The 25,969-nt window shown below is 42.6% G+C and overlaps 1 protein-coding gene across 4 annotated transcripts in view; it reads left to right on the top strand.

The window, feature by feature from the left end:
• Positions 1–25,969, top strand: part of cacna2d3a (calcium channel, voltage-dependent, alpha 2/delta subunit 3a) — a 91,391-nt gene that overhangs the window by 2,528 nt on the left and 62,894 nt on the right. For 2 of the 4 annotated variants that reach the window (XM_062564729.1, XM_062564727.1), the window contains exons 1-3: positions 6,221–6,398; positions 6,676–6,757; positions 21,751–21,867. In XM_062564729.1, coding sequence (XP_062420713.1) covers positions 6,289–6,398; positions 6,676–6,757; positions 21,751–21,867 — 309 coding nt within the window. In that variant the 5' untranslated portion in view covers positions 6,221–6,288. Of the gene's footprint in view, positions 1–6,220; positions 6,399–6,675; positions 6,758–21,750; positions 21,868–25,969 lie in introns of those variants that run through there. The other 2 variants (XM_062564732.1, XM_062564730.1) reach the window with 2 other exon arrangements.

Below are 25,969 nucleotides of genomic sequence, written 5' to 3'. Positions count from 1 at the left end.
CCCGCACTGTCAATCACTGATTGGCCCAATGGGGCACTTTGATGTGCGTTAGGGCTGTTGACTATTAATTGAACATCACAGTTAAGTCAATCACAGAGTTCCTCGTCCTTTATCAGCACAGCCCCATGACCGGCCTCATTTTAGCCTCTTGGGCATGTTATCATTGCAAATGAGTTGGTTGTTATCAACAAGACAGTCTAGGCTATGGGCTTAAACAAATAAACATCCCCAGGGTGGATCAGAGGAGTTCCACTCTATGCTGCTCTACAGAAGTTCAGTGATTTGGTTTAAAGATTTGTTGCCTTGTTTGATGAATATACATATATTTTGGTTTGGTTTCTGGATGCATATTGAGTGCTCTATAAACTAGTATTTACTGAAAATAGGTTGTTCTGACAGTTGTGCCATGTGCTCGGGCTTTCGAAATCTGAAGAAATAATTGTAAGCTAATATAATGACTGAAAGTAGGCTGTATTGTCACTTAATTTGCTGTAGCACAATGTTGGCAAACTAATCGAGAAAAAGCAGATAGTGAGGAGAGAGTTCAATCGCACTGTAATTTCCGGTAACCCCATGCAAACCGCTTCCCCTTTGAAGAATGATTTGGAAAAACACATTTTAATAAGGTATACCGAGGCACTGTCAACAACACACACGCACACAAAAAGATTAAAGAGAGATTGTTGGATCGGATTAGAGGGAGAAATAAAGGAAGACGGAAAATAATGGGGGTAAGGAGAGTACCAGCAAGGTGTTTTTTCTTTAATTGTAAGGACTGGGGAATGTAAAATGGAATGAAATGCTTTGGGCAAATCAACCGTGAACATGTTGTGAATGCAGAGCACTTAAACGCCATTTAAAATCCACTACACAAAATAATGCAAATACCACAGACGTCTTTGCTGGCTGCCTGTTATTTCTCCATTATGAAGCCACCTCTCCCATCACGTCTTTACTTTCAGGCAATCAGACAGAAGCCTGAGTCATTTCACGCAGTTTGTTTGATGATGGAAAAGAACATTGGCAAGCTTATTCCCAAATGCAAAAATCCCACTATTGACACAGTATATGTGCATTGGATTTTTAAATAGTTTGTGTAGAGAGGTGGTTTGGTTCCTTTTTGGCAAAGGGAAAAAGTCTTTGCTGTTGACTATTCCTTTTAAATGTTTTTCTGACAGAAGGTCCTGTTGTGGTTAACTGGAAGGGGCGGGACTTTGTCCCTCTACTGCTTTGCACATCCAACACATCTGGATGGATGGTCATGCGTGTGCGCAGGCACACGTTCACATATGCTCTTGTTACACAGTACAATTGTCTGAGTACGCATCAGATTCTTTCAATTATCTAGTCGTTGATTCCTGACTGCACTTTTTAATGACGAGAAAAATAGAGACGCGGTAAAAACAAAAATGCAATCTAAAATAATTGCTTAAAAAGGCAACATGGTTGCCAGTGTGCACCATGACATATTGCAGAAGCTAGCAAACCAGAGGCGTGCAGAGCCGCGCTGTTTTGCTACCAGGATGGCTCTCACTGAAGACACCAGATTACGCGTTCCGACAAATCTTCCTCTTTCTCGGCCTTGGCCGTCCCATGCTCCAGTTGCTTTCAATTTCCTGGCCTGTCTTTCTGTACCGGCCTCTTGTTTCCTTCATTTATGCTTAAGCATTTTAAATGCAGATGGTTTCCTCCTGTCTCTTCCAGGGTCTGTCGTTGTTATCCCTTCACCTGTGTTTTACAACTCCACACATGTTCTTTTTACCTATACGCTCTTGCTTTCCCCTTTGCACCCTCTTACACCACCGCTTCGGCCATCTCCGTCCCCTCCTCATCCCGGCGCTTCATTGTTTTGATAGATGACCTAATTACTTGGCTAATTGAGGTTCTTGTAGCTTCCACGCAGATGGTGGTGAGGAACTATATCTGGTTGTCTCTATGATGTATGTGAAGGTCATGGTCATGGGATTGTTTGCCAAACATCATCTTTCTCTGCTCAGCAAGGGTTACGGTTTCCCTCTCATCACAGAAAACGTGGTTTTAATCACTTAATTATACCAATTCGTACCATAATAATATTCCTGTATTTTTGGACTGCATAGTACAGTAATTTGTCTTTCATAAATGGCTCAATGTTCTGATTCTTATCTCTGAGAAAAAGGAAATGATTGGTGTATAATTGCTTTTAAACACAATTATGTTCACTAATATGCGTCCTATTCTGTAGATCTATTTCAATGGCAAGTTTATCTTTGGTGTCCGTTTTAGGAAGCTCTTCTCCTCCTGTTTTTCACAGGATGTCTCCCCCTCTCCATATCTTACTCTGTTCTTTAGTTGATGTAGCTTCTTTCGCTGACTAGGCTTCGCAGAACTGGGGCTCCTCTCCATCATTCATCATATGGAATCGTACAATTACAAACAAATGTAAAGAAAGAAAGTAGAAGTAAGTAGGGATTTCTTTTTTAGATGTTCTTAGAATACAGTTAGTTGGATACCAGTGTCATGGAAAAACTTTCTATCCAAACATGGAAAATGCTGTTTGTTTCCTAAGCAGATGGTGATCAGACTGAATTGTATCTGTTCAGTGAAGTTTACTTAAGTGCACACAAAAAAAAAATTAGTAGAAAATGCACATATTACTTTGACAAATGAATGGAGGACTTCAGCTTCAAATTCTGCTCCTGGACGCGTTGGGGCCTTTAAGCAGCTGCTTACTGCACTCTGCTTTAGCCGTGGGGCAGCTTTGCATATATTCTCAGGTGAAAGTTAAGGAGAAAATGGAAAAATTAGCCATGATAGAGAGTCTCTTCCACCATTTATCGCATGAGGGCTTACTGAACTTACTGCCACTCTAAATTTGGACTTTTAGATATTAGACTATAAAGAACGAAGCTCCCAAAATGTGACTGACTTACATGGAGGGGAAAAAACCTTCAGGATCTTTCTAAATGTGTCAAAATGGCATCTAAACAGGCTTTTTCTATAGATGATTTGCCAATGTGGAAATTAGGGTACCGTTCATCAACATTGGAGGAACCCGAAATAATCTCTGTGCCTAAGCTTTTAATTTCATCTTTTCAACCTTGTGTACTCCATGTTGACACCCAATATCAAGAATGATTTTTGCCAAAAGCGTTCATTCGCTTTGCATCTTCTTGAACATTCTTCTTTCTTTTTTTGTTTGTTGTTGTTTTAAAGAAGTCACAGGATTCATGATTCATCCTTTGCCAACAGTGGAGTGGAGATCATTTTCCCTGTGCTCCTTCACAGATGACACACCAGGCACAAGCTCACCTCCCTCACATCGGTGTTGCCATCGCCCCCTGCTGTTCGTCACGGCAAAGCTTGTGAATTTTGTCCTTATTTTGCGAGCCTCTGAATCTTGCATGCCGGGGCTATTTTGATCCATGACAGTGAAAATTCCACATGCAGCTGTGTTCCATCTCATCAAATACCGTCGTCTCTTTCTTTGGCACTGCCGATGGGGGGGGGGGGAAGAGAAGAGTCTGTGGGATCTCATTATTAATTGAATTAAGCGAGGTATTTCTGGAGCACGGTGAGTTCTGAGCCTGTAAACAAAGAATTATTTATGGTGAGCTTTGAAATTCCCGCGCACTAATGGGCCTGAGCCCATCACTGTCTATACTGATAAGACCATCCCTGCTTTGTGGTGTGGATACAAACCAGCCTGGATACAGAGGCCCTCGGCTCAGCAAAAAACAACAACGTCATCCCATAATTTAACAGATAAAAATTACAATAAATGTCTAGATTTGTGGAGCTGGGGGATGGAACTGTAGCATCTCTCTTTTAGTTTGTGGTGTAGATATCCGTTTGACCATCCTCTCAAAAGCCCTGCATTGAAGTATAGCTATTATGCCAGAGTTCAGGGGTGTAAATGCAAAATTGACCTTGGTGCTAACGAGCTGCCAGAGATACAGAATAGCTCGTAGAGGCCCTAGGTCGGACCTCCGTCAGAACATAAAACATGGGCATAATGATGAAGCACTTCTACTCATCTAGTTTGTATCATTTCATCTCAGGACTTTCTTTCACGGGGAACGGCCAATCGGTGGGATTGAAAGCCATCCCAATTTGATAGCGAAGGAAGCACCCCGTCAAAAATGTCAGAATGTTTCTCTCTCTGCTGAAATGCCAGGTACCATCAGCTTAGGTACACTCCGCTCTCCAAAACCATGTGTGATTACGGCGTTCATAACTGGAGGAAATGGATGATTGGAGGAGAAACAAGAGGGGTGGGGGGGGCGTGTGGAGATAGAAAGGAGTACTAGGTCATTAGTCTTTGATGTTTTTTCCTCTGATGTGACCTGTGACTAATTCTTCTCCACAGTTTTTCAGGAAGTGTGTACGTGTGGTACTTTATTTTCTATGAATACATTAATACAACAATCTAGTAATGTATTATTTTCCTCATCTATTTGAACAATGTCAGGTTCTGCTGACCACGTTAAAAAACCTCATGAACATGAAGAGAGCGTTTTAGGATTTGTTTTCAAGGCTGACTATAGTGTGTAAAATAATCCTTTGCTAATCCAGCCTCCTACCTCAATGCCCCATCCATGCATGCCGGCTCACCTGCATTAATCATTAGGAAGTACATGGCTAAATGATTCTTTACATTAATGAATAATATCCCAAATATGATCCCTTTATTAATTGTAGACAATGCGTCACCTCATGGATAGAAGCTGCTATAACAATGGATTGTGTATGTGGCACCATGCAATATGAGTGGTATTAATTTATGTTTTAGAAACAAGCCGTGCAGAAATTATGAGACAAAGACTTAATGTCCAGAGATCTGGAGGGGACCATAGGAGAAGGATGGAAATAACTTAAAACCCTGGAAAAATAATACCTTAATAGACTTATGTAACGGAAATGCACAGCTTTGTTTGTTGTTTTATGTTTCCCACACTTAATGACCACCTACTGGCAGGGGATATAGCCCTGCCTGGTTCAGGTGAATTCAAGTAACAAGTAAAGATGTGATGTTAACTCTACTTCTGTATGTCCAAGAATATTCCCGTTTGACCCACACAAGTCAAAGGTCTGGTGTGAGAGAAGCAGCCTTGTAACAAACAGGGCACCACCTCTTCGACGGTAGAGACGGGCGATTCAGTCAGTGTTGATCCCCATTGTGTCCCCTTCCACTGCTTTGCCTCCAGTCCTTCCAGCTCCATGCGAAATGTGATCCTTTGACATGGTGTCCGGCGCCAGGGGGCTCTCATCCTCATTTACAGCCCATATGCCCACACACTGACAGTGCTGCTAAGTCCATTCATCTGACATCCTTCTGTGCATCCTGACGTACGTATGTGCTCTTATCCTCTTCCACCAACACTTCACATTCCTACCACCTTCTTTTACACACAGATCTACACGCACACGCACACACACACACTTTCTTTTGTCTCCTCGCTCTCTGTCTTCCTTCAGCATTGGCGATAATTCTTGCTTCAGTAAGCTGGACATGCAGTACGTGACCTGATCTGACATGAAAGCTAAAGGCTAGCTGTTATAGCCCTTTATTAGAGCCCATAAGTGGGGAGGAGAGAGAGGCACAAGTGTGGCGTAATTTCAACAACAATAACTACAGCATCCTCAGTAGTCTCTCCTCAGTAGATCCTGGGAGTGAGGAGGAGAGCAAGAAAGAGAGAGAGAGAGAGGGGGGCAGAGAGAGAGAAAGAGAGAGAGGGGGAGAGAGAGAAAGAAAGAGAGAGAGGGGCACAGTGAGAGAGAGAGAGAGAGAGAGAGAGGAGGCTAGTCGCATCACTCCAGAGGAGTAGGCGTGCTCTGGTGCGCTGCATCGTTTGATGTTCTCCACAGTCCCCCCCCCCCCTCCCCTGAACCTCTGAGCTCTTTGCGGGTGAGGTCGGTCAAAGAAAGCGACTGAGTGGACTTGGCCTGCCCTGCCGGAGGAGTCGAGCTCGCGTGCGCCGCGCCGGTTCAGCAGGGGCCACACCGCGGCACTTTGGAGAGGTCCCACGGCTGAGGATCGTGCCGTTTGCCACGGCGCGTCGCTCTTCTGCGTCCCGCACCAAGAACGTCCGAAAACATTGCCATGAACGGTTTAGTTAGTCAGCGTACGTGACTTTTGACTACCTCCATTTACCTCCCCTCCCCCCTCCCCTACTCCCTTTCTTTACGTTTTTGGATTCTCTGGAGGGCGAGAGTGGAGGGCGGGGGGGGGGGGGGGGGGACTCCACGGTGGCAGCATAAGCCCAAAACTCGCTGTGCGCGCGACTACGGAGGGTATCTTTGCCCAAGATGCAGGTGGATCGGAGCTGTGCGATTTCCACTGCGCGGTGCGTGTGTCTACTTTTACTTTTCTCAACTCTAAGCGCCACGGTCACCCACCAAAGCATCCCTGCGTCAGTGTGAGTAGATGCTGCTTTACGCATCACTTGTAACTTCAAGTTTACATGCCACAGCGGCACAAGTGCCAAACAAATGTTGTTGAATAATTTCAGCTGCTGTTTAGTTGCGTGTTTGTTGAGTGTGAGACTGCCTCCTTTTTTGTTCTTGTACATTAAGACTTTTCTGTTGGCCTGCAAATTATTGATTCAAATGTTGGCCTATTCGTCTAAATATTTAAACCGTGCTCCTGATTCCTTGCTTGTCTGGGTGCGTTGTGTTTGCATGTGCTGACTACAGGGTGAAGCTGTGGGCTTCAGCTTTTGGTGGAGAGATGAAGTCCATCTCGGCAAAGTACTCCGGCTCCCAGTTGCTGCAGAAGGTGAGCAAAATGATTGTCAATTGAAAAAACTCACTATTCTTCAAATATTATTTGAGTGTTTGATGGATTTTTGGGGGCAGAAGACAAAACATGTAGAGGAGAAGATATGTTATTTATAAATGGAAGTACAACCCTCGCTGTACTCCGAGAATTGATTTGCAAAGCTCAAATGATGTAATACTTTTGGTTTAATCTACTGTTTATCTAACACACACACACACACGCCACACATGACTGCTCGCTGTGTGTTCACCAGCCCAGCCACGTAGACACATATAGGACTATATATATATATATATATATATGTATAGCATGGATTTCATCAGCCTCAAAGAAGCCAGCAGGGCCCTTATCTTACATTATAGGATAAAAATGTTTTCCCCCTCTCATCTGCCTCCAAAAAAGGATAACCCTCCCACAGAGTGACGACCTCTTTATGAAATGCAAATGAGGGCTGCAGGGTTAATTGAGCAAAGAAAAGACTGGAGACCTCTGTGGGAAAAGTGCGTCTTTGACACCAAATGTTGCAAGTGTTATACACTAGGCCCGCTTAGTGGTATCTCAGAGTATTTTCCCATGTTCAGGGATTATTGATGCATGCTTACTGTATGTTTTCTCTTTTTGTGTGTCCGGTAAAGTCTGAATGCTCTTGTCCAGGAACACTGAGGAGGGACCACATTTTCCCAGAGGGCAAAGGCTTTTAAATAGGAAAAAGAATGAGGGATATACACATACATAGAGAGGAGGATAGTACTGAGGAGAAAAGACCACAGCTTGTGATTGTGTGTGTGTGTGTGTGTATGAATGTATGTACATGTGTGTGTGAGAGTTGGTTTCCCCTGGGCAGATATACTTAGTCTACTTAGTTATCCCTCTGACTCTATGGTGTAACAAAACTCCCCTCGGAATGCACCATACCTCCGTCTGAGGTTTTCTCTCGCTTTCTCTCTCACACACACACACACACACACACACACTATACAACTTAACCTGAACCATGCTCCATGAATTGGCAAACACGTGGAATTATTTGAATATACAGGGTTTTTAATGATTTTTTGACTGTTTTGCACATATTTATAGGATCTATACAATCTTTTTTACTTCAAAATTAGAAAGGAAAATAGCTGGACCAGTAAATTTTACAGACACATCTCAAAATTTCACAACTGTAATAATTCCTCTGTTAACTCTGCATTCATTTGATTTTTGATTGTCCGTCCAATCTATCCGTGGATGAGAAATAAAATGCAATTCAACATATACAAAGTATACCATAAATCTTCCATTTTAGTTTTGAAAGAATGGCAGTATGCACCTTTTCATTTTTACACTGATAATCTATACTACACTGGGATAATTCTTATGGATGCATATTGATGATAACTTTCAGGAATTCAAACAGGCCTTTGAAACTCTTTCTGAGACATGCGACTTCAAATAGTCAAGTATGTTTCAAAACAACAAAATGTACTGATCCCAACCTTGAAGCGAATAATTGAAAAACAAAGAAAGACATTTCAAATCTTTTTAATATGTTTTCATCCATATGGATGAAATTTGGCCTTTGATCGATCCCCCACTCTCCTTTTTCTTCTCCTCTTCTGTCCTTAGCTTTCCTCCTTTCCCATGCCACAGCCCGTTTCCTGTACCCATCGGAAACAGCTCTTCTTTCAAGGTTATATCCGTAGGGCGTGTGTGTGTGTGTGTGTGTGTGTGTGTGTGTGTGCCTCTCTCTGCCTGTCTATGATGGTGTTCACTTTTAGAGTGCCGAAATAAGAAGAAGAAGAAAGAAAAACCCGTGATCAATAAAGCCTTCAATATGTTGAATAAATCAGACATTAGCACAATCAAAGGAAAGGAAACACATTACACATCTCCCACTGATAGATCGAATTAGCTCTTTGTGTTTTACCCTCTTCACTGCTATTCTGTCGAAATCTTTAATTTCATGTATCATTGAGCAACCTGTCTGTACGAGCCAGTCTGGCTGTGATCGCTGCGTCTGTGTGTGTGTGTGTGTGTGTGTTTGTGTGTTGTTGGCTCCACTAGTTTTCACCTCACTGATGTTACGGCTTTCTGGAATGAAAGTAGTAGGACATTATGTCACGCTGAAATAACTTCAAGCTTCTTAGAATAATTGGTAACGGAAGATATGAGACAAATGATCATTCTGTGGGATCGCTATAGCCGCTGAAAGAAAAGTATCTGCGCATGTCAGCTCCTTATGTTGTAGCTGTAGGCAGAAGGCGTGCTGTCTATGGAGCCTGTGTATCTAAAATCTGCATTCATACTAAAAGCATGATGAGTCACACAAACACACACAAATATACAGCAAAATATCAAAGGATGACAGGGGAAAGTAATGGTGTGCGGCCAAGAGTATACTGGAACCGATTGGCCTGAATGGTGAAGAAGAGTTTGTGTGTGTCTCGGTGTGTGAGCGCGCACGGTTCGCTCTGCCGTTCTCCTTTTATTACCAAAGCCGCTGACATCTTGACACGCTGACAATATTCCTGAGCACTGAGCAAAAGAAGACAAAGTGGAGTGGTTCCTCACAAAGAAGCGTTGGAGGAGAAATGTCTATCGGTATTTAAGTCGTCCACTGGAGTGGAAAACAAATGGTGTGTAGATGCACAGCAAAGTGTACGGAGAGAAAGTCATAATGTTTTGCTTTTGTAATTTCTACAAAATACAATTTTATTTGTTGATTGTTAAAAAAACATCATCTGAATTGGAAAAAACGATAATTTCTACTTGTACTTTTAAGTGTATATTTTAGTCACTTAAGCAAACTAACATTAATTTACAATTAATTACAGTACATATTTAGATGGCAAAAAAAAATAAGTTGAAATTGAGTTTTTTATATTTCTACTTTTTTGAAATTTGAAATGTTTTCTTTTTTAATGTAGTGCATTTTGTCAAACTTGTTGATAGGAAATCATTTTAGCTTAAGTGTCATTTATATTTCATAGAAATTGTCGTTTTTAAATATTTGTAAAGAAAATATTTATAAGCGTTAAGACCTTCATTTTATAAAGTCAATGCCAGAGGGAGTTCAGCGTTATATTGTGTACATCTGTGGATTTGAATTATCTGAGGAGTTAGTTTGCCTTTTCAAACTATATATGGGTTTAAAGAACATACTGTCATTTGGGGGTCAGGGTTTCAAATGAAGTGTTTCCAGAATGTTATCACCAGAGACCATTTTACTATATGTTAATTCCTGTGTTTCAGCATGTTGGGAAAAAAAAATCAGAAACCGGAAGTAAACAAAGTTGCGTTCACTACGTTAAAACATTTTATCGCATTAATCTTGGCCACATGAATGGCCGCATAGATAAACGCGTTCATTTTGACAGCCCTACTCATTTCTCTTTTTGCCATCGCTTTCAATACCACGTAAATGAGATTTCTATGTGTGTGTGTGTGTGTGTGTGTGTGTGTGTGTGTGTGTGTGTGTGTGTGTGTGTGTGTGTGTGTGTGTGTGTGTGTGTGTGTGTGTGTGTGTGTGTGTGTGTGTGTGCTGGCTGATGGTTGAGGCGTTCCACTGTAACAGTGTGTCAGCGGGTGGGGGGGGGTGGGGGCTGCAGATTATATTTAGTTTAGGGTAAACTGAATAGCTTTCAGGTGTGGTTCAGCTCGGCTGGCGGTGAGGTGAGCGGAGGGGGTGTGTAGAGGTGTGTACTGATGACTGTCCCTCTCTCCCTAACCTCCCCCAACCCTCCAGGTTTCATCTCCTGCGTCTTCTGGCCTCCGACTTATCCTCATTGAGCGAAGCACGATGTGTGCGGAATTTGATTCCACAACTGCTCGAAGACCGTGATAGACGACAGACTGTGTGTGCAGGTGTGAAAGCGTGTGTGTGTGTGTGTGTGTGTGTGTGTATGAGAATGGGAAGAGAGGAGAAAGGTGGAGGAATGCCGAGTCACAGAGTTAATTACAGCAGGCGAGAGTGCAGCTTGTGCTGCTGTCCTTTCATGTCCTAGCAGGCCAGCTTTAGCCATCACGGACACTCACTCATACCGTAATTAGTGCTTTGGTGGTGAGAAAGCATGAGAAAAGCTCGTGTAAATCAAACACCCTGCCTTTACCGTCGGCAGGTCAGCAGCAAGGAAGCGAGGCCCTTTGCTGCTGGATTAAAGAACGTACGTTTTTACGAGCGCAGCTGCTGACGCTGTTCGGGGGGGGGGGGGCTTAGAAAATCAAGTGGCTTCTGATGGCTTGCTGTGGGGTTTACGTATCAATCGTTTCCGACTGTGAAAATTGTTTGACCTAGCAGGCCGTTTGCAAGGAAGTTATTATTTTCCGCATGATTTTGATTGATTGATTTTGTAGAAGGTCCCCATGCACACCGACTGTTTCATACATTTAAACAGCTTGTGCTCCGTGCTGTTTGGATGATAAAATCGGACACTGAGGATGAACACCCTCTGTCGTTCTGTCATTGGCTGCTCAGGTCTTATACTGCCACCGTTGGCCTGCAGACAAAGAGCATCAAATCGTGGCTACACCGGACATTAACAAATGGACCGAAGTATGCAAAGACACACAGACGCGTTCTCACACATTTCTGTAATTACGACAGATTGTTTTGCTGTATGGAATGTATTGCATGCAGAGAGTAAGCATACGTGAAAGCTGGCAATGGGGGCGGTACTAGTACTATTTAGCACATTGCCGTGTGCGACATGTGTGAAGGACTGCCTGTGACTCGCTGCACACATCCTGCCGCTTGTTTGGGTCCATCCTGTTGGCTGTAAAGATGGCGCATGAATTGTGTAGGATATCTGAGCACAGCGGTATCTACAGCGGCTCCATCCATCACAAGGGCCTCTTTTTCTGTCTCCTACCTCCTCATCCTCTGCGAATTTGAATGTACATGTTTTGCACATAGATAGAGATGAACCAGCACGCGGTCTCTTTCTTTCCTACTTTGCCTCACTTTGTGTTCAATACCGTCAACATTTTTCGTCAAGTGTCCCTCCTTCGACATTTTCATTTGTTTCCCTGTGCCTCACCCAATAATTGTTCTGTCTTTCTCCCTTTCTCTCTCGCACTTTCTCCCCTCATCTCCCTAGACCCCTCTGCTTTAATAATGGATAGTATACAGCTAGGGCACTAAAGAATACATGGTGGGGGATCACGGGACACGCCAGTGTTTGGAGCAAGTGTCGGTGCTCACACTCGTGAAAAAAAACGACTTCCGCCGGGCCAGTCGTGCACTCGCTGCACTCTTAGTCGACCTCCATGTGTGTCCTAAGTCACCCCGTCTGCCTCTACATCACCTCCACTGACGCACACGCACAGACACGCTTGGTTTGGCGGTACTTTACGGAGCCTCACACTGCGCCCCATTTGCACGACACTTCTCATAGACTGTGAGAGTGCTGCCAAATCCAGCTCGGTAAAAACAACAGTAGCCCCTCCTCCTGATGACCTTCACCTGTACTTGCCTATCATCTCCCCAGTACAAACGCTTGGCAACACAACAACAACACAACTATGCATGCCCAGAGTTTAAAAGGAAACTTTGTTTATCATATATATACAGTATATTTAGGTTTAGGATTTTACTTTTTGTCTGTTCCGAACAAATGAGAAATACATGATAAGAGGGGCTATGATAAGACACCAAGGAGAAGCAGCACAGTCTAGACCGAGCACCTGGGGCAGTACGGCGCAGTGAAGCTAAATAATAGATTTCTCCCATGGAAACATGAAAATATCCGAATCAAGTGTCATTAGAAGGCATTGGTGTTTGCCTGTAACGAACCAATCATTTAATAAATTATTTTGAGCTTCATTCCTCATCAAAGCGTCAAATCTTGTCTGTCGCCGTCTTAATTGTGAATATATGTCACTGCACAGCTGGCTAGGCCTTGACTGCGGCTTTTCAATCAACGAACCGCTGTTTGGTGTTATGATGCCGGATGGTCGACTCAAGCACTCTGTAGTGGGCGGATTCAAAGGTCACGACCCAGGCCACACTGAGGAATCTCTTACTCAAAATACAATGCAAAAATGACTAACTCTACCAGTGGGTGTTTAGTTCAGTTTAGAGGAATGTCTTCTTTCCATATCATGTGGGTTAAATGGCTAATGTGCAGATCACGTTGTGATAATACTGAGCACGGAGTAAGTTGGCAATGATTACCTTGACACAATAATCAGTGTGGATCAGTGCAAGCCTGAGGAGAGTAAGCAGCCCCCATTTAATATTTGGCCAACCTGTACATTCTTTTTTATGTCGACTAGATACCATGTTTTGGTCCTGAGTTTGGCCTGTGATCTATCCAATGGTCGAGTGGTACTGGCAAAATATTTGTTGACTAGCAAAAGTCTAATTTGTTTTAGATGTGACACCCTGCCAAGGATTTGTCTGTTTGGGTGGTTTGAGTATGTGGCTACAAAAAGACGTTTGTAAGCTTATCAACTGTGACAACAATTCTAGCCAGCCGCCTTTTTGTCAATAAAGGATTGTGCGGTTTATAATGCCACCAGATATTCATTTAGTCAGTTTCTTGATAGACATCCGGAACCCAACGGGATAATGAGAGAATAAAAACCTGATGTGTTCCACTTTCTGTGCATTATTCTGAGGACAATCAGACTTTGATTACACCTGCTGGGACACAACGGTGCAAGCGGTTGTCATGTGGTGTGTAGGATGATATTCTCTCTTACGGCTGAGAAACTGACTGATTTAAATGTCACAGAATTTGTTAAACCTGATGCTGACCTAATGCATCCCCGCAATTGCTATTGCTATATGTTTCTTCTTCCATTTAGTAAAACACTCAGTATTTCAGTATTGTTTGAGAGGATCCTGCAGGATCATTCAAGCTTAAAATTAATCATACTATGCTTGTGATGTATTTAATGTATTAGCAATTATTTTTAACGTGTGTATATATATGTTGTACACTTATTTCAAGTTGTTTATCATATTTATTTATTCAGTTAAATTTGTAATCTGCTAATTAACTAACCAAAAGCATTTTTCTCCTCTATAGGCATGGTACATTTAATACCCCAATTTAATTTAATCTCAAATAAAAACTACAACATCTTATAATAAATCATAAGGATGAATATTACCTTTATACATGCACCACAATGTTTCCTCTCCCCTTTCTCTTTCACGCTGGCTGCTGCTGGATTCAGTTCGAGGCTGAGATTGTACTGAGTGGAGCAGGAGCAGCAGGCCACTGTGTACGTGCTGCGAAGCGTCACAAATGTTTTCCTCAACTTTGTTGAAACCAAATGAAAGCAGGCCACCACAGATAGACTGTGGACTATTTATCAGTTCCATGTGAACAGATCAGACCTTTTGCTCGTGCTATTATGTTTTTCGGTGAAGTGATTTATGGCTTTATGAATGAAAAAGGTGGAGGAGAGACTGTAGAAATAACACTTTCTTTACTATACTCTAAGCTGCCCTTGCTTCACACACTGTGTGTCTTGTTGATGTGTTTCCACGCTGGCATAGATGATGTCAGCCTCAGGCCTCACAGAGCTTCTCTTTGTGTGTGTGTGTGTGTGTGTGTGTGTGTGTGTGTGTGTGTGGGTGTGTGGGTGGGTGGGGGACACACCATGATGGCAATACATGTGAGGACATTGAAATATGGCGGCCATTAGAGAGAGCAGAGATTTGGCACCCACTCTGTGGCACAAACTCCTGAACGTTGGTACCAGCTTTGCCATAAGGCCTTTTGAGTGTGTGTGTGTGTGTGTGTGTGTGTGTGCTACAGCTGTTATTCCACTGTTACTCCTAATAGCCCTCTGGCAGCCCTTAAAAAGTGTAACTGCAAAAGCACTTAGACGCACAAACATACACACATTCACTCTGGAGCTGTGGGTGTATTGTGTTGAGGAGGGAAATGAGTGTGCGGAGTGAAATAAAGAGCAAAGTGACATTATTTCAATTCAACAATGCAGGGAGCGCTACTGCCTGAATGCTAATGGCATTGTTGTAGCATTCAAGTTCTTACAATACTTTGGATTGCAGTTGTTGTTTGGCATCCTATATTTAATTTCTCAGAGATAATAAATAAATAAAAATGAAATTGTACGTATTTTTTGGTTATGTAGCATGAAGAATACCCAACATGTTGTTGGAGGAGAACCACCACGGTTGACTGTTTAGGGAGAGTGTGTTTATTCACTCTCCTACGGTTATAACTCAAATAGAGGACTTTGCGCTAAGCTCAACCGTTTTAATTGCAAATTAAACTATTTTTAACAGTCAATTGTATTTTCAGCTCTTTTATTAACAAATGTAAGTAAATCCCCTGTCACTGCTGTCAATTCACAGAAGAATCAGAAACCAGCGGAGTGATGATAAACAAGAGTGATGATGAAGAACAGAAAGATTTATAGGACCATTATTTAGCTGTTAAATCCATCAAGGAGATCAAATCCTGGGAACATAATCATTAAACCACACACAAGTCAGGCAGTCATCTTCAATACCGCTCATCCTCAGAGGGTCGCAGGGGGGCCGGACTCAATCCCAGCTAACATGGGGCGAGAGGCGGGGTATGAGCGGGGCTGCCGTAGAGACACACAAACCATCCACATCCTCATTCACACACCTACGGGCAATTAAACCCTCACTGCATGTCTTTGGACTGTGGGAAGAAGCCCACAGTACCCGGAGAGAACCCACACAGACATTTACGGAGCTGGCTGCCAAATCAATTCAATTCAAATGACAAAGTAAAATGGCAGGGGGGATATTTTTGCTTTTTTTTATTATTTTTTTAGATGTGGTTAACTTTGCACATCTGCAACAGCTGCTTTACGATGCTTTGATTTGTCCTCACAATACTCCCCACTCGCTCACAGCGCATCGATCTCACTCTGAGACATCTTTGCTTATGATCAATATTACTCTATATTCATTCCCACTGATAGATTTTGCATTAGGTGAATGGAGCAGTAATTAAAAGTGTGGCCCGTCAGGCGAGGATCATGATCAGTTTTATTTGCGTTGAAAGATGTCTCATATCTTTGTGATTAGCACTATCGTGGTGTGTGTGTGTGTGTGTGTGTGTGTGTGTGTGTGTGTGTGTGTGGGTGTGTGTGTGTGTGTGGGTGTGGGTCTATGTGTGTTTTTTACTACCCGCGGGGAGTGTCTCTGTGGCATCAGATACGAGACTCGGACCAACATGCTTTTGAGGCAGGGAGGACAAGCGTGAAATGAATTGTTCCACTTCATCTCCGGCCAGCGCCTTTCTTTTAAAGGGAGCGATTTGTCGCCCGGCACACACACACGCACACACACACACACGGGAGGCTGTGAACGGAGGAGGGCACGGCGACGGCTCTGCGTTCCCTGGGAGTTCCTGTTATCCAGAAGTGATTTGAAGGATTTGGGCTGGTGCCCCTGTCCTGTCTGCTTAAGTAACAGACCTGGAGCGTTTTGAGCGAATGCAACATCGGTGCACCGACGCAATAGTTTCAGGCGTTCTGTCCAGCCTCTCACCTCTCTGTTCTTCTCCAGTTGCGCACTCGGTGGGGACATTGTGGCAGGGGGCAGAAATGACTTCCACCACACCATGCCTCCGTGGGTCCTTCCTCTTGCCTTTTCACCCGACTTCACCTCTCCATCTCCGCTCCCCTCCGCTTGGCGCAGCCGTGTTGACTGTAATCATAAACATGGCTTTGGGGAGTCAGTATTGCTTTTATGGGAAAAGTTGACACTACAAGACGTTTGTTCTCCTGGCGTGTTTTGGAGGAATAAAACATTCTCACGCAACGAGTTTGTGGTTTGCATTAATGGCCACGACTTTAAATATTCTTACTAATACCTTGCAAACAAATGTAGTGTTATAGGTTATTATTTGTAGCAGTTCAACATTGTGTTATAAGCATGACATATTTAAGTATAACACATTTTAAATCCACATTCTCTTACTGGTGGAGGGATTTTGTTTTTAATCAAGTACAGCAATAAGAAACGCACTGTGGGTGCATTGTTTTGACATGTTCAACTTCCATCCGTTGTGATTTGTATCTATATCATGCTTTACAAAGTGAAATTCATTCAGTGAAATATAAGGGACAGGGATGTTGATCTTGTAATAATATGAGTATGAATGTGTGTAAGAAGACATTTTCTTTAGATAAAAGCTAAAATAATTCAATGCAGTTCTATTATTTCCGTGGTGGTCTCTTTTTGTCATGTGTTCCTTTCTTCATTGCTATTGATAATCAACAACTTATGGAAGTGACTGTCAAACCAAAGTAAAGTTTTTACAAGCACTGTCGACTTGTGTCACTAGCATGTGAATCTTGAATTGTGTGGACTTTTATAGATCTTTTGGATCATTTCTGCAGCCTCAGTACATCAAACAGTCTGTAAAGTGGACTTCTCATTGGTCTCTGTGTCCCTGTGTGTCCTCAGAGGCTTTTCTGAGCCTTTTGTTGATCCAATCGGACTCATGTACTTGTCGTCATACAAGCAGGCAGAAGCAAACCACAGGGACGGGGCTGTCTTTAAAAGAATTTTTTTTTTAAAATAACACAGCTTGAATCAGACTGGATAGAACAGCACACAGACTTGTAATTTAGGGTAGTATATTCCCATCAACTCAGCACATATCTCTTTGTGCTGCGAATGTTCAGCTTTGTTTAGTTAACCGGACAGACAGTAAACAGCAGAGCAAAGACACTGTTTATTTTTTTTTTGGTGGGGGGGGAGTTCATTTAAATGTAGGTTTGAATTATGTTTTTTGATTAAATAATGAATGTGTAAAATCAGTGTTTGTGCCTGTGTGCACACAAAGAGGCGGAGAGAGAGAGAGAGAGAGAGAAACATCAGAGAGCTTGTGTGAGAGTGGGCCAAGTTAAAGTGGGCTCTGGTGATGCGTAAAATGAGCTGGGATTTGGGCCTCAGCCTTAGTGTGAAATTAAGTTTTTTTTCCCTCCATTAATCACTTAATTATCAATCCCCAAGGAATTTACATGCGTAGATGAAAACATTGACTGTATTATGTCACTCACACTTTTCTATGATGAATGAGCATCAAAGAAAACTGTGCTTTTGCACAGGTATCATCTGCTTCTAGATATCTTTTGGATTCATTTACTGGATTATTTATTGCGTTTTGTATGCATGGTCGGCGGGGGTGTGTCTCTGTTTCTATGTGCGGCGGTGCAGCCTGGATATGGCGACGGTAGCTTCTGGTTGTTGTCCTCGAGTCAGAGCGCTGTGCAGGAGAGAGAGATTAGCAGCATCAGCTTGTTCATGGGATGCGGCACAGCAGAAGGGCGAAGGGGGGGGAAGGAATGAGACGGATTGAATTACCACAGACCTTACAAAACGTGTCTTCAACGCAGTTCGAATGACTTTTTGCAATGCACACTTATCGCAGCCTTAGCAGCCTGATGTGTCTTTCAAGGGGAAAAGTTCACTTGTGACCTTTTCCCTGTAGTTTCATACGTGGACAGACAGTTATTTTGGCTTAGTGCTCAAGTGTCAAAGACAGGCTGCAGGGTACCTTCAGAATGTGATTCTTGTACTACACAATGCACTGAGCCCCACCCTCCTACGATTATTCATTGGGGTTGATTACACTATAGCGAATGGAAAAATAATTTAGAAAATGTACTCTAATCGAACAGTGAACAGAAAAGTTTTGGCTGGAGACTGCCCCAACCGGTTTTATTATCTTTTTTTCAATGCCAGATGGATTGGAGAATTTATTCAATGGAGGGGAATAAAATTTAGTTTGTGTTTCTCATTGAATGAAAAATGATGTGTCTTTGCAGGATGATGATTTTTTTAATCACACGTTGAAGTTGTTAATGTGTCCATTAATTCAATAGTACATGTACGTTGTAAGCTGTCACCATCCCAAATGAAAGTCTTCTCACCAATGGAAAGGGTGACATATCATGGGACATATTTCATAGTCGTGGCAAATTTTCTGAAAGAGGAAAAATACCTTCTCTAATTCGAAAGAACCAATCCTTATATTAACAATTTGCAACCCCATATTTTAGCAGCTAAGCTGGCTGGTAAGTGTTTTGAAACCAACATTAAAATGTGGGACCACTTCTTAATTGTGCAGGTTTGAGCTGAAACCCACAGCATCATATAGGTTAGCACTGCAGACCTCTCCCTGGTGAAAAGAGCCCAAGTAAGACCGGTACATCGAAAGGCACAGAGCAGTAAATAGAACATTCCTCTGGGAAGACGGAAAGGGACATTATTTTGTGTGCTTCATCAATTCAGACCAAAACCATTCCTGCACTACCCAGCAGGAGTGTTACATCTCTATACAAGCCACCGCCTCCAAATTGGAGAAGTCCCAAGATGTGTGCACTTCTCACACATGCGACAAAGCTAAATTAAAACCCGCTACATTAAACAACTCAAGAATGTGTTGGGTTATTATATAATAAATAATATTTGACGGCAAGTTGCCAATGAAGCCAGTTGAAGAAGCTCTCTCCCAGGAAATGGTGGTTCTGGATGTATGTCCGTTGGCTTTGCTGTGATGTTGATGTGACGTGATGTGAGGCTAGCTTCAGGCTAATTAGGCCTGGTCTGCTCTGGCCTGCCTGACCGAACATAGCGCTGCAGACAGCCTGTGGTCATCTGGACCCATTTGGCCTGGTCCACAGTCCACAAAAATGTGATCGAAAAAAAAAAAAACACTTCGGCTCAGGGCTTGTGCACTTTGTGCGTTCCTTATGCCTCGGTAAAGTGTGTCAAATCTTTCAGTTCTGGGTCAGTTTCATGGACGAGGATTTAGTGGAGCTGCAGACAGGAATACACTGATTTTAATAGAAAAGATTTAAGGAGAACTTTAAGCAATGACTATGGAGTCAGCTATTCGTTTTTATAATTAGCAAAGGAAGTGGGTGGATAAAAAAGATGGATTAAAAAGCAAAGTAGGAGAATGGAAAAAGGGAAAATTAGTGAAGCAACCAGTTAAGCCAGTTTTAAACCTGGAATCTTTCAGTTCCTCCAACACACAGCAGTTGTCAGTCATCAGTGGGACCATCACTCTGATTTCGGTACGATTATGGTCGCTGTAATTCGGCTTCTGAGTCGTCAGCCAGTCACTCTGATTGGCTACAGCAAACGCAGGTAATAAGCAGTGCAGTTGGGTGAGAGACAGAAGTTTTGTTTGAGAAAATGTGAAACATGTGACTGTCGGGTATTTGTCCGGCTGAAGAAAAATAAAATCTAAAAGGACGATGCATAGACTTCACTCACTGTGTCTGATCTAATCACAACATATGCAAAACAGAAGCACATTTGGATGGCTGCTCTGGAGCACTTGAAAACGATTTTGATCCTCCGAACTGTGGCATCCAAAATGAAATTGGCAGCAAAGTCTCCACTCCGGCAGCTTTTTCAAAGGCCCACAGACTGTTCAGTGTTATGGGCGTGAACGGCGTTGATTCTGTTATATGGAGATAAAGATGAAACCGTGAGTGTTTCCCCCTATGAATCCGATTTTATTCAACCGTGCCCTGGCTTCCTAATGTTAGTGGCTGTTCAAGGCTTCTGCTGCTCGTTGCTCCACCCGTCTTTAATGACCCCGGACTCCATTATGGTTACCATGAATCAAACCCTCCTCTCTTCAACCACTCAAGTTGCTATCAAAAAATCCTCTTCACTCAAGCTCTTATTTTAAATACATATTAGACCAAATGATTCCCTTCCGCCCACCCGCAGCTCTTTTCCTTTCCTTGTAGGATTTGACACTGCTTTCTGACGTCCCACTTCAGTATGACTTTCCTGTGCTCTCTCTGTTCATCCATTATCCAATTTCTCTACTTTCTACCTTCCCTTTTCACCCTCACCATCCATCTACCTTCCACATCTGACCTGTCTTTGCGTCTCTTGCACCTCCAACACAATGTTTGTGCTCTTTATCTTTTTTTCTCTCTCATGTCTCTCTTCTTGTCTCCCTTTATCTGTCTTTTCCCTTTCTCGTGTGTTTGTGTCTGTTTGGATGTGTCTTTCCGTCGGGATGGAGGCAATCGAGCATTGTGCCCATGTTTAAAAAGAAGATAACAACAAATGTTCAAATGCTGTGTCCTCTCTCGGTGTATTTTTCGATTCACCCTTATCAAATGTCAATAGAAGAAACTATTACACTCTCTGATTGGAGAGGATGTTGTCCCTGTTGCTCCTCCCACGGTGACGCCTCTCCCCTCAGCTCAGCCGCTTGTGTGTTTCTGTATAGGAGCAACTCAGGCAAGCGTCTCAGAAAGTTGGCGTAACATTAGAGGGGGCATGCTATTCGAAATGCCGCTAATCTGCCGTTAAATCCCCCGAGAGTGAAACACAGTCGCCTGCAGCTTTGCAGAGATTTCAAAAATGTTTTTTTTTCTTCTTACTCTTCTTATTTTTTCTGTATTAGTATACCTTCTGACTTAGATCAGCTCTTCATATGTGTGTGAGCGTGTGTGTGTGTGTGTGAGTGCCATGTAGCGGTGTGGAATTAGCCAGACTTAATGTCACTGTCCCCCGGGTTGTGGTGCTGGTAAACTTAAGTACCCTAGAATTGCAGAATAATGTGATTTAGTGTGGTGCAGATATGAGGGCAGTGGCTTGTGCTTGATGCTTTATGTTTGGTTGGTAAAATTGGAGGGCGGCCAATAATTCTCTTGGCTGAGCTGATCGGTTTTGATTGCCAGTTTCTTTGCGGTGTCGCCACTTGTCCGTGGTTTATTATTGTAATTTTAGCACTTCTACTTTTTGGCTCTAAATAAACCTCATTGGATCTCTGTTCATCCTGGAAGAGGAATCCCTTGCAGCATTTTCTTGACATGTCTTCTCCCGAAGAGTGTGTCACATGCTTTTAAACAGCCAAACTCGCCAATTTGGGATTTTAGTTTCCCTAAAAATGCGCACCACCTTGCTTTGCCTGAGAAATATTAGCAATAGATCACTCTTGCGTAAATCATGTCTTTTTTTGGGTGTAAATGATAACTGTTGTGACCTGAACATTTCCTTTCAGAAATACAAGGAGTTTGAGCGGGCGGTGCGAGTGCAGGAGATTGACGGGCTGCGTCTGGTAAAAAGGCTGGCAGAAGACATGGAGGAGATGTTCCACAAGAAAGCTCAGGCCATGAAGGTACTCGCTCCTCGCCGATTGTTCATCCGTCCCCCTGAACCTGAACCTTGCTTTGAGTTAAGGAAAACATTGTATTGTAAATACAATCCAACAACTAAAGAAATATTTTAACAAATCATTTTTTATTTTAATGAATTTTAGTTGCAGTAGTACATCGATTCACCGAGATGCTTGGAAGGGAAAACAACTATACTCGACGGAGCTCGGTGAAATGACTTGCTCACCCTTTTCGACGTCTAAAATTGCTCTTGTGTCACGCTGCTTTAGTGAAACCAGACATATGTTGCATTTCTCTGTGAGTGTGTGCGAGAGGTGCTGTGGGTGTGGTGACAGAGAGAGAGAGAGAGAGAGAGAGAGAGCGCTTGAGCAACTCATCAGTGTCTGTGTCACTTTATTGATCCGCTCAGACCAACCATCAGTATCTAAGAGGCCACTTTGAGAAAAGAATTTCAAGTTGAAACACAGATTGTATAGTTGGGACTTTCATCCCTTTTTTTGTTGACCAAAGACTGCCTAAGTAAGTTTTAGGTATTTAATACTTTAGGCTATTTTATTTCACAGTTAAGCCTTACCTTGAAGATTGAGACGTGATCTATTCATTAAATATGCATTTTATTTTACATTTTAAGTTTACCATTTAAGTACAGTTTAGGTGTCACTAAATAATGGCACGCAATAATGTTTAGTATGAACAAAATGGTGCTGTAGCATGTCTGCATGTCAGGATATGTGTGATCTTGTCAGTGTTGCAATACGAGCAGTTCAGCATGCGTCTCTCTGGCTGCAGCTGTAGCTCCGGGTGATAGATGTTATCGGGACAACATGGTGCTGTTAACACAAATTGGATTTCCCTATGAGAGCCTGGTCCAAAGATACAAGCTGACAGAAGAGGTACGGGGAGGAGGGAGAGGAGCACTGACAGACCATTTCCTTTCCTTTAACTCTCCTCACGCCTAATGCCAAATAATATTTATGGTACCGCGCAGATTGCATGACCACGTATGTCCCACTCCCAAGCATTCCCATTTCCGAAATGAGTCATCTGGCATTTTAAAAATATGACACCCCTTGTACAATGATGGCTGGCGTTAATGCGATGTTCTAATTGAACATTGTTACTGGTTGTGTATTAACTCCTGTAATAGAATATAGAGCACTTAATCGGTTTTCTGTTAATAATAAGAATAATAATGGAATTCAAGCACCACTTTTCCCCCTATGCTGAACGTCAGTCATTTTTAGATTAAAGAGAGACATGTTTTGTTCCCCTGTTGCAACCGTCTGATACACTGTGAGTCTGTGCTTTGAGATTAGATCTACTGAATCTAAAAACATCATGTTTTGTGTGCGCCCTCTCCTCAAGGGTGCGTTAAATCCATGAACGTGTGAGTACTCGCTTGGCCAAATGAAGCCGCCTGCACATCTCAGGTGGGGGTGGTCGGCTCCAGTGTGTGTTCATATATAAACGTGTGGAGTGGAGGTTCTGGGGGTTGATGAGAAGATGTGACCGATCACAGCGGTGACAGAAAAGAAGAAAATTGAAGAAAGTGAAGTGAAAAAAAGGCTCCACGTACACAGGAGAGGATTTAACCCCTTGTCTGTGGCCATTGTGATTGCACTTCACTAGAACGCTTACAGTTTGCCTCGTGATTCATTCGTGGTCGCAAACGTACAATGGAGGTGTCCGTGGGTCCGTTTCCCTCTTTTTCTTCATCTTTCTCCAATTTTCTCTTTGCTTTTATGACCTAAACTCTCATCTGTCTGGCCTAGTGAGCAGTCTCTTCGGCTGCTTTAAGCGTCCCTCACTCCTTTGTCTGCTCCCCCGCCCTCCCTCTCGACTCCCTCTCTTCCAATCTGTCTGCTTTTTGCCAAAGTATATGTGGCGCTTGGGCAATTCAATTTCCGTGCCGGCGCTCTCCCCTGTCCGTCAGCGTGGCGTTATCTTCCCATCTCCACGCCGATCCACCCTTTTATCGCACACCACCACCTGCTGAGAGACAGCAGCCTCTGATTCTGTAAAAAAAAAAGTTCACCTGTAAATACGTATCGGGAATGGTTTCGTGCTGTGAAACTTGTGCATTAAGATAATGCTTTTAATACGGAGAAAGGGAAGTTTATATGCTACATGCTTGTGGCAAAGAGACTGCTGAAAGTGAAGATTTGGGTATCAGTCAATTGAATTGCAGCTCTTTTATTATAGATACAATGGATTTTTTCTTAGGGTGTTGTGTGCGTGTCTGTTTATATTTTTTACTGGTATGTATGTGTTCATTTCTGTACTCATGTCACGGTTTGGGACTGCTTCCTGTTTTATTTTGTAGTTTCATGTCTCTTGTGTTCCTGGGTAACTTCACTTCCTGCCTTGTCCTGTCTTCCCCGGTGATGCCGTGTCAATGATCGTTTCTACCTGTGTCCAATCACCTGCACCTCCCCTGTGTATTTAAGCCCTGTCAGTCCCTTGTCTGGTGTTGCGTCATTGCATGTCAATGTCTGAGTACCTGTTACATGTCATGTCATGTCGTGTCATGTCATGTCATGTAAGTCTTTTGTTGTTTTCAAGTCCAGGTCCCTGTTTTTGTCTTTATTGTTTCCTCCTCCTTCTCGCCCTTTTTTGGTTGGAGTGATTTTGAGTTTTTTGCCTTTTGACTATTAAAGTCCTTTTATTTTCTTAAACTCCTCCCTCCCATTGTGACAGCTCATGCGTCTTGGCTCGCCATTGTTTAATTACAATTACCTTCATCAGTTCCTTTCCTTCCTCTCGTCTTCTCCTCGAAATGGTGGCAACAGTATTTATTTATTTAAAGAAACCGCAAACATGTTGTTATTAAAGTTGAAAGGTGTAGAGCTATCGTAAAGTCCACTTTGAAGTATTTGAATGCACTTCAAAGCCGAGTAGACGCCTTGCTGCAAGGGCTGTTTCTCCTGTAATGGTATTTTGGCCTCTGCAAGCTCTGTACCTGCTGATATCCTTTACCTGTGGCAGCTACACCTCTGTAGTCCTCAGCGTGATTACCAGTACGTATCGCACACAAATAAAAGGCGCACACAGGACTTTAAACGACATTCTGTGCCAGAAAACCCCCCTTTGAAATAGAATTTACAGTTGACATGCGCAAGGAATTTTAAACGTTATATTTCAATAGTGGCAATAATCGTCCAATGGAGCAGAATATTTGAATTATGATTATGTATTCATATGTATGTAGTCAACAAATAAAGGTCAATGAAATTATATATAAACAATACTTATTGTCAGTTTTCAAATTCATCAATTCATCAAATTAACTGTTTGTAAGTAATACCTAATATAATAAGTACATTAAGATAAACAATGCATTTAAGATCAAAACATTGAATTGAGCTTTATTCGTTATATTTTTGTTAACCTCTAAGAGAAATGTGCGTGCACAGACTTTTTGGCTATTAAAACCACTTGTTGCAGCTCTCCTCTCTCTGTTGCCATCACTGTTTCACAGGGAATTTATCTGTTCGTATTTGGATCATGTTAAGTTCTCCCATTTTTATGTGCTTTCATTTTTGGATGTTAATTTGTAGTATAGCGTGCTTTGTATCATAGTGGCAATCCACATCGCAGCTTTTAGTAATGTGAGTCATTATGAGAAAAACTGGTGTTGAAACAGTCTGTGAAAAGACTGAACCTATAAGAGTTTGCTCTGTTTTGTCTGTTCTTATTTATCTCTTGGGAGAACGAGATGTGAAATAACTCGGTCTCTTGACCCGTTTCCCCCTGGTGTGAAATTAACACTAATTCTCAATTATCTATTGGCTGTAAGTCCAGATACAGCGGCGTCTGGATCTGCAGTGTGGTTACTATTGACCCCTTGCATAGATTATTTATAATAGTGAATTTAAATGGTGTTGTCCGGCTCTGCAATCTTGTCTTGTCCTTTCCTCCCTGACATTCCACAGTGTAGCAGTGAGCTGACAGCACTGCTCCCCTCATTTCCCTAATTGCATTAGTTGTCCCCTGTCTCAGATCATTCCAATGTGTCTGTACGTGTTTGTCAGTCTGTGTGTGGTTCTATGTGTGATGGCTACTAATGACGACGTAAAATCAGCCGGTACCAGGACCGCAATAGCC

The sequence above is a fragment of the Pungitius pungitius genome, chromosome 1 (genome assembly GCF_949316345.1).
Source record: "Pungitius pungitius chromosome 1, fPunPun2.1, whole genome shotgun sequence".
NCBI classification, from domain to species: Eukaryota; Metazoa; Chordata; class Actinopteri; order Perciformes; family Gasterosteidae; genus Pungitius; species Pungitius pungitius.
The sequence above is the reverse complement of the archived record's forward strand: the minus strand, read 5'-3'. Positions and strand labels throughout refer to the sequence as shown.